The following is a 14,343-nucleotide window of genomic DNA, read 5'->3' on the forward strand; positions in this document are numbered from 1 at the left end:
AGGCTGATTTCAAGGTAGGACCCTGGTGCACTGGGGACCACAGGTCTCTCACTTCACCAATTATCCTATTAATTAGAGGACTTTATCACATCAGTCTCACCCTTCCAAATGCTTACAACTTCGGGGACTCTTCTGGCATAACACTCATGGGAGCTCTGAGTTCTTTCTCTACGCTGGAGACACTCCCAGGACGTGACAGATTTTAAGCACGGCACTCACAGGGAAATACTCAGCATCATGCCCTTCCATTTTTCCTCTTCTTCCCCCTGTTCCCCTCAATTCAGCTCTTTTTGCTTAAAAACCAGATCCATCCGTCCCCAAGCCCCTTTCCCTTGGCTTCCCAGTCCTTATCATTTGTAGATTAATTTTTCCAGAGCCTGCAGCCAAGATTGTATCCATTCTACTTGTCTAGTGGATTCCTTTTCTAATTGGTTTGCACGCAAATTGATTTGTATTGAGTAACAGCATCTGAAACACACACACACACACTTGTGTAAGGACCGCCTGGCTGAAGGGCGCTGATAAAAAACTGTGCTGCTTTTGCACAGTTATTTCTTTTGGTGGTGGTGGTGGTGGGTCTCCAGTTTCTACCCGGGAGAATTCTAGTCGTGGAGACAGGCAACATCATTGGGTTGCTTCCCACACTAGCTGAAAAGTCTTATGGAAAACTGGAAGCAAATGAAAATAAAAACGAAGTGAACATCATATCTGAGGTTCAACTCAAAGTTGAACAAGGGAAGCTGGTCCTCAACTGCCTGAGTGTTTAAAAGTGACAAAACCCTGCATCCTGAGGAGGCACAGCTGAGTTTAATAACTGCTGTTTCACACATTAAAGAAAGCTGTCAGTTCCGAAAGGAAAACAATTGTGAGTGAGGTGGAGGCAAGCCAGAGAAGAGGGCAGAAGACAGGCCTGGTGCCAGGGTTGAGGGGTGAAGGGACCCTGATCCACCCACCCACTGAACCAGCATGTTGGGTCCAGCTTTAGAGCTCCTGGTCCTCTCCCACTGGTCACTCGGCCACCATCCAAGCAAGACTGACTGAGCTGGTTCCCAGCGGGGCCCCATAACTTGGGACAGCTCATGGGCCACGGCAGACCGGCAAGCAGTCTCGCCCATCTCTTTTTCTTTGGACGTTCACCTCCTACTCACAAAAGCACGGGAATAATCCCCAACCCCCCAAATGCCACCTGGCATTCCCTAAGCCATTCCTGTTCTGAGGCCCTGTCCTGCGGGCCTTAGGCCACAATTGAAGCCTCCCTCTGGAGTCTCTCATCTCTTCTGGGCCAGACTTTGGGGAGGCCCTAGCATCTTTTCTTTACCTAAATTCTCCCCAGGACTAATCAGAGGGGGACTGCAGGAATCTGGGGTTGGGGGAGTGAAGTGGCACCCCACCCCCACCCGGTCCTGCCCAGGTCTCCAAGCCCGTGCAGTCTGCAACTGGCGCCAGCGCTCACCTGCACGAAGCCCCAGAGCGGGTGGAGCGCGCAGTGCAGCAGCAACGAGGGCCAACAGCAGCCACGGCGCAGGACCAGGTCCCGGAGGAGCATCTCGGCCAGTGGCACCCGCTCTCGGGGCGAACTGTCAGGGGAGCAAAGCTTGGGTCAGGCGGGCGCCGCGCGGGCACCGTCGTGGCCGCGCACCCGAACTCTGGGCAAGCAGCTCCGTCTGGGCAGGCAAGCCCCGCACCCTGGGGCACCCTCGTAAATCAAGCCTGTCCCTTCACTCCAGTTTGCACATTTGATGACTTCTCGTGCACACTCGCAGAAACCGACTTCCCAGAACTCACACTCTATCCTGGTGCATGCCCTCAGAACCCTGCGTGAATACCTTGGCCCAAGTGCACACCCCCAGAATCCTGCATGCACACCTTGGCCCCATGCGCCCCTTCAGAAACAGCCAAGCACGCATAGAGAGCCCCGTGCATCACCCCAGAAACAGCCATGCACAACTCACTCCCACAGTTAACACACTTCAAACCCGGCGGGAATCACTCACTGAGTGCACACCCACCGACTCCTGCCTGCACACTCGCTGACCCTGCATGCACAACACCACGAAATCACACGCTGCGGGCACCATCCTTGCCTCCTTGCCCCGCGGCCCTCACTGCGCACACTGCAACATATGCACCTCCGTGCGCACCCCATTTATCCCGGCAGCTCTCCCGAGCCCCGGCCTCCCGCCCCAGAGCCTGAGCTTCCCTCAGGTCTCCATCTCCGCCCGCACCCCTCCAGGGCGTCACGCCACCTTGCCTGGGGGCCGCCCCAGCCGATTCTCGGCGCGGAGAAGGGAGGTCGCACTCCCCCCCGCGGTAGACTGTTCGCCAGCCGCCGGACGGCCCCCATTTAAAGCCAGCCGCCTCCCCAGTCCCCCGCCCTCTAGGCGGGGCCTCTGTCCTCACCCTAGTGACCGCGCGGGCGCTTGGGGGCTTCACGTGCCTGGGAGGAGCACCGGGCACTGGAGCAAAAGTTTGCGTGCGTTTTGGGCCTCCGGGGCCGCTGAGCTGGGGTCCCAGGCGCTGCGCGCTCGCACTGGGTGCAGGGCGCGGTGGCTCCAGGCTGCGCCTGGCCGCGCGCGGGCGGGAGGGGCGGCACCCCGCGCCCAGGGCCAGGGCAGGCTGCTGAGGCGGAGGCGGGGGCGGGGAAAGTCTCTTCCGAGCAGCCTGGAGCAAGCAGCGAGTGCCCTCCCCGGGTCCCCGCCCTTCGCAGTGGCGCCGCGCGGCCGCCTAGGGCGCGGGGGTGCAGGAGCTCTCCTGGTCCGTCACGCCGGCCCGCGAGAGGCAGCGGCGAGAGGCGCTGGCTGGGAGTGCCCGCTCGGGCAGCAGGGCCGCAGGCGGAGGCGAAATAAATAATGCACGAAAAAGGAAAACAGACGTGAGCCTCGCCAGAGCCTCGCCCGCCTCCCGAGCGGGCAGCGCTCCCGCCCGCGCTCCCCGCCGCCGCCGCCGCCAGCGCCGCTGCAGTGATTCCTCGTCTCCATCTAGCGAGGCTATTGTGAATCGGGTGCTCAATCATTTATTAATTCACCCGCGAGGAAGAAGACTCAGCTCCAGGGGGGCTTGCTCCTTGCTTGCCCTCCTCCCAAGTTTCTCCGAGGCGGCGGGAAGGGGGTAAGGGCTGATTCGTGGAGACCCCTTTTGGCGCTCTGTCCTGGAGGACCCTTTCGGAGGGGACGGAAGCTCCCGTGGGTGCCGGGGCTCAGGTGCAGGGGCCAAGCGCTCGCTCTCCCTCCCACAGGGCCCTCTCCAATCACAGGGCTGCGCCTGGGAAGGAGCTGCTGATGGTCCCGAGGAAGATCTCTCCACCACTGTTTTTCCTCAACCGCCTCAAGCTCCTCTGTTTGAGGCAAGACTATCAACAAGTAGTCGCGAAGCAGCCCCGTAGGTTTCTTTCAAACAGGTTGCCCCCGGCTCCCAGGCCACACCGCAGGTATTCGAGGCTGCTCTGCTCATCCCGCGGAAGTGAGTGGCGAGCGCTTTGACTGATGGAGTGGCCTTGCAGAAGGGCCCCCTAGGCATGGACAATCCTAGTTTTCGTTTGGACGATGGTACCAGGGGCTCCGGAGGGGCTACAAGGCTTTGGGAGGTCAAGCACCTGCTGCACTTGACCGTTGTGGGAAGTGATAACCGTGAGGATTGTGAGCTTAGGTGGCTTCTTCTGATGGTACCGAAGTTTTGCCAAAAAAAAAAAAAAAAAAAAAAGGAGGGTGGGTAGATTCAGGGAAGCTGTTTGTCGACGTAAGGCATGCTTTGTGGCAAGCTGAAAAGAACACCAAGCATGCAGTCGCCCAGATGTCCTATGTCTAAGTCAGGGCTCTGGAATAGGGACATTTGGGTGCACAAGCCTGAGACTCTTGGACCCCCAAATCTCCCTAAATCCTCTGGCTGGTAGAAGCACCCCCTTTCTCCTTCATCAGAACAGAACAGCTCCTCTCGGCCTGGAGACTGAGCAGTGACCCCGATGCCGCAGGTGCCTTGCCGAGAGGGCGCTCGTTCCCTTGACAGTAGCCTACACGAGATGCTAGCAGTTTTCTGGCACACTGGTGAGAAAAGGGACACAAGGCTCAGAGACACGCACATATGAGCGTCGTGAGACCGCCGCCTGACTGTCTTGTGGGATGGCCCAGAGGACATTCCCTTCATTGGTGGGGGCGGGGGAGCGCCAGCTTCTTTGAGAGGTTTGATGGTGGTGATCCTCTGAAGGCTGAGTTCAAGGGTGGGAAATGGCAGGGAAACTGACTCCTTAGCATCAGGGGGAATAGATGTCTTAGCAAAGGCCAGCTGGGCTCCCGAGGCATGAGAGACAAAGGGGACATACTTACCATAAGGACAGCAAGGCTGGAGTGGCAACCGGGCTGACCTTGAGCCATAGGTGTCTGTTTCAGTGGGTGACAGATCATGGTGTCACTAGGGGCGAGACCAATGGAGACAAGGAAGGATAGTGCTCAATTTGTATAACTGTTTTTTAAAGAAAATCAAGAGTGCAAGAGCAGAAAGTTAACAGGAGCTATTACAATGGACAATTAACTGTTTGTTCACAGCCCAGAGCCCAGTGATTGAAGGGGGATGGAGCACCTTAGAAGACGGGCTGGGCAATGCTGCTGAGTGAGAAGGCTGGTTACGAGCAGCAGCCATCCGACGTGGGGTAGAGGTGGTACGCTTTGGGCCATGCTTGAGCAAGTCCACGAGGAACGGGTAAGTTACATCAACAAGTGGCCTAGATCCTGAGCTCTGTGAAAGTTCTTCCTCAATTGTACCTACGGCCTCAAAGAGGAGGTCCCTTTGACTATCTGACAGGGGATGAAAGGGCCGAGACCTCGTTTACAACGTATTGGTGCTAGTTGGGAACAGACTACTGTTGCATTACATCCCCGCTTAAGGGCGGAAGGAGAGCTGGTCCGAGGTGCAGACAAGCACTGGCTCCTGGGGCAATGCAGTGGTAACCTCCTGGAGGTCAGGCGCACAGGAAGTCGGTGAGTTCGTGGAGTGGGCACAAAGGGTTTTTCTGCCTCCTGCTGATACGCACCAGAGACCATCCACTGCCAAGGAGGCTCTCAGCATTCAGTTGGACAGGGGGACCCACCCTGTAGAAGTCAGCCGGCCTCTCTCTGGCCATCTTAGTACCTCCCCGAACCATGGCGTGGTCTGCCGAGGGCTCAGCTCCAGATCATCTTAGAGATGACAGCTTGTGGGCTTGAGACGTTTTCCTCCCAGACATAATGTGAGTTGATAAGTGTGTCTCCAGTCACTAGAATACACAAGTCTGGGAACCAAGGTGTGGATATAGGCTTGGCCCCTCTGAGCCCAACGGCCAGTGAGATGCCTGAAGACTGTGTTCCTTGTTCCTGCAAACTTAGACTCTCCGGAGTTAGAGGCCCTGGCTTCTATAGGGTGAAGCTTCCACTGGTGCGTATAGTAAGGACTCCACTAAACTGGAAGCTGTAACCACTCCCTGGGCACCATGGGCTCTTCATGCTGTGGGACCAGCAGTCAGAGAGAGGGGCTGCTACAGGGGTAGGATGATCATCCTTGATGACTGTGATCTAGGCTTGCTGTCACACAGGGGACACAGGACAGAGTACTTCTGGTGCTATGGACTGAATTGTGCCCCCTGCCACCCCAATTCACTAACTACCCATGTGACTGTATTTGCAGATGGGCTTTTTAGGAGGAAATGAAGGTTAAATGAGTTCATAAAGGTGGGGCCCCAACCCAATAGTATTGGTGCCCTTACAAGAATAGAGAGATTAGGGCATGTGCTCGCTCTCTCTTTCTCTTTCTCTCTCTCTCCCTTCCCCCCTTTCTCCCCCTGAGCTCAGAAGAAAGGACATGTGAGGACAAGGCAGCTGTCTATAGGTCAGGAAGAGAACTCTCACCAGAAGCTGACCCTGCTGGAATGTTATGGGACTTCCAGCCTCTGGAAGTCAAAAAATGAATTTCTGTTGTTTAAGCCCCGCCACCTACCCCCACCTGTAGTATTTTGTTAGGGCAGCCCCAGCTGATACACTGGGGTTCACTGGGGCTTTTGTGCTCCGAGGAAACCACTAATGGTCTGAGTAACGCACAGACCCTCCAGTTAAGAACCCAGGCCAGCTGACAAGCTGGCTGGAGAAATCTAGAAAGAGAGGTGTGGGCAGAGGGAAGATGATGAGTATCAGTTATGGCCCCAGGACCAGCTGCAGTAGTGGGACTATTGCCTGATTCGCTAATACTTTCATGTCTTCTTAGGAAGTTACGATTGACTGATTCAAAAATTGGACTTGTCCCTTCACTCTCAAATCAACGCTGGTTTGTTTTAAGTTAGATGCAAATCATAGGTGGGGTGAGCACCTCTGAATAACGCAAGGGGTGGACTATATTGCTGCCCATTTTGCACTTCCTTAGATTTGCTCGGCTCCCCCCGGCTCTTTGTGCTGCTCAGTGGAGAGGACAGCCATCATCGTCATCATCGTTGTCCCCTCTCCTCATACCACTGGCTTGGGAGAGACCCCGGCTGCAGTGGGTGGACGCTCAGCCTATCCATCCTCACGGCGGTTTTGGCTTCTACTCAGCTGAAGTCCCACCCTCCAGAGACTGGGTGGGATCTGCTCCCCCCCCCCCCCCCGCCGCAGCTGTCTGTAGGGGCCAACTGGAAAGTGTGGGGGAGTTAACTCCCCATGATATGAATTTTGATCAATGAGAAAAAAGGGTCTCTGGTAGGTCTCCACCCCGCTTCCTTCCACCCATGGTTCCAGATGACTTATTCAAATCTGTCTTGCGGGACTGAGCAATGGGCTGTGTTCCCTGGCAAAGCTGGGGCCTACTCAGTAAGCATACCACATTTCCTCGGCTTTCCTTCCTTCCCTGCCTCCCTGCCTATTTTCTCTCACTCCTTCTGACCTGGGGTTGCATCCCCCCCCCAAATGTGTTATCACATACACTTTGCTTCGGGCTCCCTTTTTGAGGGAAACTAGGTTCAGACAAGTTCTTAGGGGTGTCATGGGCTGGAGATGTTGTGGCCACTTGCCTAAAATGCAGTGGGACAGCATGGCATCCAGGAGACCCTGTATGTGAGACACCTGTAGGACCACAGCAAACTGAGAGTGGAGATTCCTTAAGCATCCAGGGGATTTTCTCAGGCCTCCATTACTATGGTTACGGGCACGTTCCACGTGGGAAGAATGCCATGCTGGTCAAGAACACCTGTCAGACCGCTTGACTCTCTCTAGCTGCGTAATCTTTGAAGACTCTCCTAACCTTCAAAGCCCAACTCTTTCCCCTCGTCCAGCAGGAATTATAATAGTGTTTAGACATAATTAGATCTCAGAGTTCTTGGAAGGATCAACTGAGATAATTCAGATAAACACTTAGCCTGGCTCATAGGAACTGCTCAGAAAAGGACGTTTCTGCCCTGGCTGGTGCAGCTCAGTGGACTGAGTGCCAGCCTACAACCTGAAGGGTCACGGGTTTGATTCCCTGTCAGGGCACGCACATGCCTGCGTAGTGGGCTGGGTCCCCATGTGGGGGCGTGCGAGAGGCCGCCAACTGATGTCTCTCTCCCTCTCTTTCTCTCTCTCCTCCCCTCTCTCTGGAAATAAATAAATAACATCTTTTAAAAAGTACTTTAAAAAAAGGCCATTTCTAATTACTTTGAAAGATAGAGGGGCAAAAATGCTGCCCTTTTGCAAGAGTGCTAATTGGCATCCGGGTAAAACACAAAGAAAACAAAAGAAAGGCTTTGTGACCAGTATAGAAGCACTCATTATGCAGCTATGAAATTATCAGGCTAATTATGTTTTGAAAAGACATTGGTGTTGCCCAAATTGCTCATGACCGCAGCTGGAATTAAACAGGCAATTGTTAACACCACGTTTTCCTGGCCGGCTGTGACTCTATCCAAGAGAATGTGCTCCTGATTGACTAGTTATGGCAGAAGGGGGACCCCAAGTCTCTCCTGGGCTCTGTTCAAGATGTCACTTGTCCATCTGACGTTGGTCCCATGTCCCAGCCAGTTACTAAGAGCTGCTCAGGATTCACCACGGATTTGTCTTGCCCCAAACTTGGCCTTAGCTCTTTCGCTGGGCACATTTTGGTCCAAATCCCTTGCAGCCAGATGTTTGGATGTGGAAAAGAGCCAGGAAGAAGCCCAGATTTTTAATTTTACTTTAAACCACTCACGTCTTCCCTCTCTTGTTATCCTCTCTTAAACCCTAAGAAAGCACCAAAATTTGGGGGGGCAAAACTGTCAGGACCGGACATACTCAGTAGCACAGCCTGGCTCAGGACCACTTTCCTACGTCAAAGGAAGTCCAAGCAGAAATGATCCAAGAGAACATTTGATGGGAACCGCTTGCTGGTCGCCCCTCTGGGGCAGGGTCAGCCAAGTCCAAATGCCAGCCCAGCGGGGAGAGCTGGTTCCACGTCTTCTCTTCCATGTGCTGGGTCAAGTGGGGGCCATCAGGGTGAGGGAGGTGGAACCTCCTTTCCAAGAGCTCGCAGTCCACTAGCGGGAGGAGATACGTACATGACCCTGAACTGCAAATAGGGCCATTTCTCTTCCCTGCTTTAGACTCTCCAGAAGACTCCCTCGCCCCCCTCCCCAGTCACTCGCCCCTTTGTTCCGTGTGCTTCTGCGGTTCCCCAGTACCCACCCCTGCTGAGTCACATCTTTCTGCTCCACCCACGCTGCGCCCTCCCCCAAGAGTCCTTTCTCCTCTTGTCAATGTGGCCAGTTCCCATACAACCACCCTGTCCCCTTCTCTGGACCTTACCAGGACCTTACCAGCCTCCTGCCGCCACACCTGCCCTGCTGGACTCTAATTATTAGGGTGTGTGCAGTCAGGGGTGGCAGGGCAAGGGCTTGCTGGAAAGAACTCTGATGTTGGTGGTGCTTGAATCTGAGTTGAGCCCGGGACACCCCTTTAACCTCTCTGGGCCTCAGTTTCCCTGACCGCAAAGCCAGGATGCTGGGTGCTCCTTACGGAACGGCAGTGGGGAGCACTGGAGATGGTGCCCATGAAGCTTTGAGCCTGGCACCTTCTCGGCCAGGCCGCAGGAAATCCCATCCATTAGACCTGAGGGCAAGTTGGCCTCCCCTCCACTGGGCGAGCCCCAGGCCAGGGGCTCTGTTCGATCCATCCTGAAGTTCAGGTGCGTGACAGCCCCCGGCAACGAGCAGGAGCCCTGTGAATACCTGAGAGGGGCTGTGCAGACCACGGGCCCCCGCTCCTATGGGGAAGGGGCCCCTGACTTCTTGACCTTTCCTTCGATGTGTCTCCTCTCACCCTCTTGCCTCCTTGACATTTTGCAAACCCTCAGGCCCACGCCTGCCTCAGGCCTCGGCCTGGCTGTTCCCTCGGCCTGAATGCCTTTCCTGCAATGTCAGCAGGGCCCATCCCCCCTCCCCATCTTGTCTCCATTCACATGCCACAACTGCCCTATTTAAAATGCTAGCCCCAGCCTGCAGGCTTTCCCCATCCTCTCCTACTTCGTTTTATTTTTCGCCCTAGGACTTACTGCTTTCTAATACACTATTTTATGTGTTTCCTTTGGTTGGTGGGTGTCTCCTCTCCCTAGAATGTAAGCTCCATGGAGGAGCGGGAGCTCGGGCTCCTCTGTCCACGGTCCCAGCAGGCCCATCATGAGTCCTGCCCTGCATCCCCTCCACCAGCTCTGGTTTCAGCACAGCCGTGATGGACAGTTCTTCGGTGCTCGGGGTCCTCCCTTGTCTGTCTGCCTACCTAGCTGTGTAGCATCTCTCTGCTCTCTGCTTGAGAGCTGAGGAAGCCCAGGGTCGAGGCCTCCAGAGCAGCCTGAACGAGAGGGAGGGGCTGCAGACACATGCCCCAGCCTCTTTTCCTTGGAGCACAGTCTGAGGCTAATTCTTTACAGTTCCTTGCGGGTCCCCAGTGGAGTGAACCAGTTGGTCCACAGCAGGAACTGGCTCCTTTGCACAGCCTTAAGTGGCTCTTTCTGCCTCCTCTGGGCTCACCTCCCAAATAGAGATCACCTGCGTGAGTCTTTGTCCTATCTTGGCTTTGGGGAGCACCCCAACTAAGAGAGCCCCCATATTCCAGAGCCTAGAATGGCCTTTGACCTATGCTGACCAGCTACGTATTTGTTGAATGAATGAAGGGGCAGAGAGACAGTTTACAAAGTTTTACATTCTGCGTCTTGTCTGATGATGAAATGTTTGGGTAACTTATTATCATAGGGAGAACTTGTGGAACTACATCTTTTTCTTGTTTACACTAGGATTTTCACAGAATGACTTCTGCCTGGAAACCTGTCTTGTCTTTGAGCTTTGTAGATTTTTCAGGGAATGAGGATTTTGCCATTTACTTAGTCAGAAATGTCAGAAGCATCGGGGAGTGTGGCGATCTCTTGCGAACACCCGAGGTGGCCAGTCCATCACTCGGCTGTTCGTTATAACTTTTCCATGAGCACGCCTACCTCAGAGTGTAAGGTAGAAGGATTAGTTCGGTCCGATAGCCCCTGAAATGTGGTTGAGACAATCCACACTTTCTAGGCACTCGACAAACACGTATAGAATGCAGACTATGTACCAAACATGAGCACTGGGAACCCGGTTTGCCTGCCTCCCTCCGGGAGCCCCAGGGCTGGTGGGGGAGACAGAGAGAGGAGGAAACGATTACAAATGTGCTGGGAAGGGCTGTGACAGAAGTGAGCACAGGATGCAAACTTGCAGGAAGAACCCGGTGTTTTCAGCATCTTGGCACAACTGTACTTTATGCTTTAGATGGACCAAACTGTGCTTTTCTGCACAAATGGACTTCAAACATGCAGTTTCTTCTACCTGGAATGTTTCCCTCTGTCTTCTCCGCTAAGTCCTTATCATCCTTCAAACCCCAGCTCTTGTCGCTCTGCCCAGGAAACTTCCCTTCCCCTATCCCTCACCCCACCAAGCTCATCCTGTCCCCCTCTGTCTTATAAGGACTTGTATAAGCTGCCCTTTTTACCCGCTTGTGTGAGTAATGAGTAATGGGGTGGGGGGGCTTGTGATTTAAGCAAAAAATATATCAATTCTGGTACCAAACCAAGCTGGGGTTGAATCTCAGTACTGCTCTTCCCTGGCTAGGTGTTCTTGGGTGTGGCTGGAGCAGAGCATGGAGAAGTACAAGGGACCAGGCTGTGGGAGGGAAGGCCCCACCGTGGCGGGCTTTGGGAGCCATGCCGAGACATTGGCATTCATTCTGGGGGCAGTGGGGAAGCACTGAATGGTTTTAAGTGAGGCTGTTTTGGGTATTGCACATTTGTGATTTATAGAGACCACGCTGGCAGTGCTTCGGAGGAGGGATGTGTAGGGGAGCCAGCAGCGGCTCGGAACCTGGACTTGGAGTCACGCAGTCGAAGTTTGAGTAGTAGCTTTTACCTAGTTGTATAATCTTGGGCAATCATGTAAATCAGCTTCTTTATCAGTAAAATGGGAATAATCATATTACTTTCTTTGCCTGGGAAAATCAACAAGGGAACATAAATGGGAATGGGTTTTGTCAACTCTAAAATACCATGCAAATACCAGATATAATCAGTAATCGGGAGAGGTTTAAACATGATAATAATATATTTCTGGTAAAAGGAAGTTGGGGCTAGTGTGGTATTCCACAGATCAGGGTCCAGGCTCTTTCTCGCTTATTGATCTGCCCTCCTCAGCATATAGGTTTCTGTTCACCTCATGGTCCAATATGGCTGCTCGAACTCCAGCTGTCACATCCACATTCCATCCAGCAGGAAAAAGGAAGAGAGAAAGAAAAGTATGATCCTCCCTTTAGCTGTGCTTTGCACAAATATCAAATGACACTTCTGCTTACATCCTGTTGATCTGGACTTAATCGTGTGACCATACCTAGTTGCAAGCGAGGCTATGAAACCAATTTCTTATTCAGGGCAGCCATGTGCCCAGCTGAAATCAGTTTTCATTACTAAGGAATAAGAGAAATATTGACATTGGAAGACAGCTAGCCATTTCTCTCACATCTTTTAATGATTTGCACTGTGGGGTTTGCTGTGTTGGATTTCTTCGATGAGGAGTGTATGTAGCCCGCCAGACACGGCAACCCCGGAGGCAGTGCTGTAGAAAGGAGGCTTAGTTATGTTTCATAAGAGGACCAAGGGTATCCTTTTCCCTCAGTGATGGGGGCCCTTTTGGGGGTCATAGTCCAAACAGAAAGAGACATGTACCTCATCCTGTGGTACAGGCATGATGAACAGGCCAGAGACCAGCCTCGAGGAGCACAGGTCAGAGGGGCAGGGGGTGCAGTGCCCCACCACAGCAGCTGGCCAGGTGGACTGTGGGAAACAAGGCAAAGCCTTCATACAATCAACTGATGAAGACACTGAGCTTCGAGAGGGTGGGGAAGAGGGCTCTGAACAGGAAGCAGCCGGCCGTGCACACAGCGTGGGACCAGATAACCCGGAACACACGGGCACATCTCCCTGGAGGACCAGATCCTTCCTCTCAGCCTCTCTGCACTTGTTAATGGGTGGAGCAGGAGGCTGGGACCAGATACCACGGCCCCGCTCTGGCATCCATGTCCATACCTAACCGAGGATGGAGAAAGCTTTAAAAGAGCCCCAGAAGAACTCATTCTTTCCAGGTACTTCTATCCTTAGATCCTTAGGATGCATAAATTCTACCAGGCTATTAGAATTGAGATGCTGGTACCCAGAGTGGGTAAACCAGGCAGTAAGAATGAGTAATATTTGCTGGCTGTGTACAGAACAGGGCCAGTCTCTGTTCTGAAGCTATTGCAGTATTAACTCCTTAAATCCTCATGGCAGCCTTATAAGGTGGCTACTATTCCAGACACCCTTTTATAAAGAAGGAAACAGGCAATGAGTGGGAGGTCTGCATCAACGGTTCCAGTGTGTGCCTCTGGTAGGGTAGACAACCCTACCCCCTCGGCCTCGTGACTTGGTTCTGCTTTCCCACTCTGACTCAGCCGCTTGGGCCCTGCTTTGAGCCCATGGGGTGTTGGAGAGAACGATGCAAGAGGAAGCTTGGAGTGTGCTGTGTAACTGGGTTTGCTTGCTTTTGCTTCTCTGTACCTGGCCATGTGAGGAACATGTCCTGGCCAACCTGCCAGACAGCAAAAGACATGGAAAAGAGCCAAGATGATGGACTCATCCCAGCTGAGGCCATCCTAGATCAGCCAACAGCCAGCGGAACCTCACACCTGTGGGCAAGCCCAGCCAAGATCCGCAAAGCTGCTTAGCCAATCTGCAACTGCCTATAGGTGCGTGAGCAAGACCACGCAGACCAGCAGAGAGAGCCTGGCCCAGGTCAAGGGGCCCTGCAGATTCACGAGGTAAGCGAATAGTTCTCGGCATACACCACTGAAGTTGTGTGGCGTTGCTATGGAGGTAGAGAGCTGATACAAGAGATTACCTAACTTCCCAGCTAATCGTCGGTACAGCCAGGGGTTGCATCTGGGCACTTTGACTGCCGAGCTCAGACTCTTAGATACTATTCTCTGCCCGTTGCTGGCAAACGGGAGCCTGCAGGCCAGATCCAGCCCACCACCTGTTTCTGTACAGCCCACGAGCTAGGAATGGTTATTACAGATGAATATTTGCCATCAGTTTTATGACAGGGAATGCTAACTTTGAACCCCAGTTGAATAAAATGCTGCTATCCCATAAAAAGAATTCCATTCTCATTAGTAGACCTATGTTACTAGATATTGTTCTTTATTATATTTTGAATTTCACCAATCACAATTTGTGGAAATTTGTTCTTTCTTATTAGGTAAGTATCTATATAATATCCTTGATGTTGACTCTTGGCAGGCAAAGCCTAAAACACAGGGTCCAGCAGAAGTCAACGCCTGCTTGAGTGTGGTTGGTTGGGTAATAATATGGGTGTAATAATTTATAGTTTTAATTTGAACATTTCACCTCATATGGTGTGCTTGAGTGTGATATTGTAATGTTACAGAATGACATGTTTATGATTTTGTAATAAAAAAGGGGCATTATATGTGCCGGACCCTATATTTACCAGCTGGCTCTTTTCAGAACTCGTCTGCTGACTCCCATTCTATATGATAGTTTGATTGAGATGTTCCGTCTTTGAATTTGGTACTCAGGCCAAGAAATGGAGAGGGTCAGACTGCTAAGAGCTTGAAAGGCCCTCGGAGATCTTCCGATCAACCTCAGAGGCAGAAGGAGAGCCCAGGTTCCCGGTCTCCTAGCCCGGAGCTCTGTCTGCTACTGCTCTCTGGAGGGGCCAATAAAGAACAGCTGGATTTGTTTAAAGGCCTCCAAATCTACAACTAGAATGTTCTTGGTACCCATGGGCCTCTCCAGAGCCCCTTCTCTGGTCCTCCTTTCTGAGGGCTCGTACTT

At 53.0% G+C, this 14,343-nt stretch overlaps 1 protein-coding gene across 2 annotated transcripts in view; it reads right to left on the reverse strand.

The window, feature by feature from the left end:
* Nucleotides 1-2,638, reverse strand: part of PRIMA1 (proline rich membrane anchor 1) — a 46,318-nt gene extending 43,680 nt beyond the window's left edge. Inside the window, exons 1-2 of one of the 2 annotated variants that reach the window (XM_045201968.3) lie at nt 2,401-2,638; nt 1,454-1,577 (exon numbers count right to left, since the gene is read on the reverse strand). In XM_045201968.3, coding sequence (XP_045057903.1) covers nt 1,454-1,546 — 93 coding nt within the window. In that variant the 5' untranslated portion in view covers nt 1,547-1,577; nt 2,401-2,638. Of the gene's footprint in view, nt 1-1,453; nt 1,578-2,246; nt 2,299-2,400 lie in introns of those variants that run through there. The other variant, XM_053928951.2, reaches the window with a different exon arrangement.
* Nucleotides 2,639-14,343: the final 11,705 nt, after the last annotated feature.

The sequence above is a fragment of the Desmodus rotundus genome, chromosome 7, assembly GCF_022682495.2.
Source record: "Desmodus rotundus isolate HL8 chromosome 7, HLdesRot8A.1, whole genome shotgun sequence".
In the NCBI taxonomy this organism is placed as follows: Eukaryota; Metazoa; Chordata; class Mammalia; order Chiroptera; family Phyllostomidae; genus Desmodus; species Desmodus rotundus.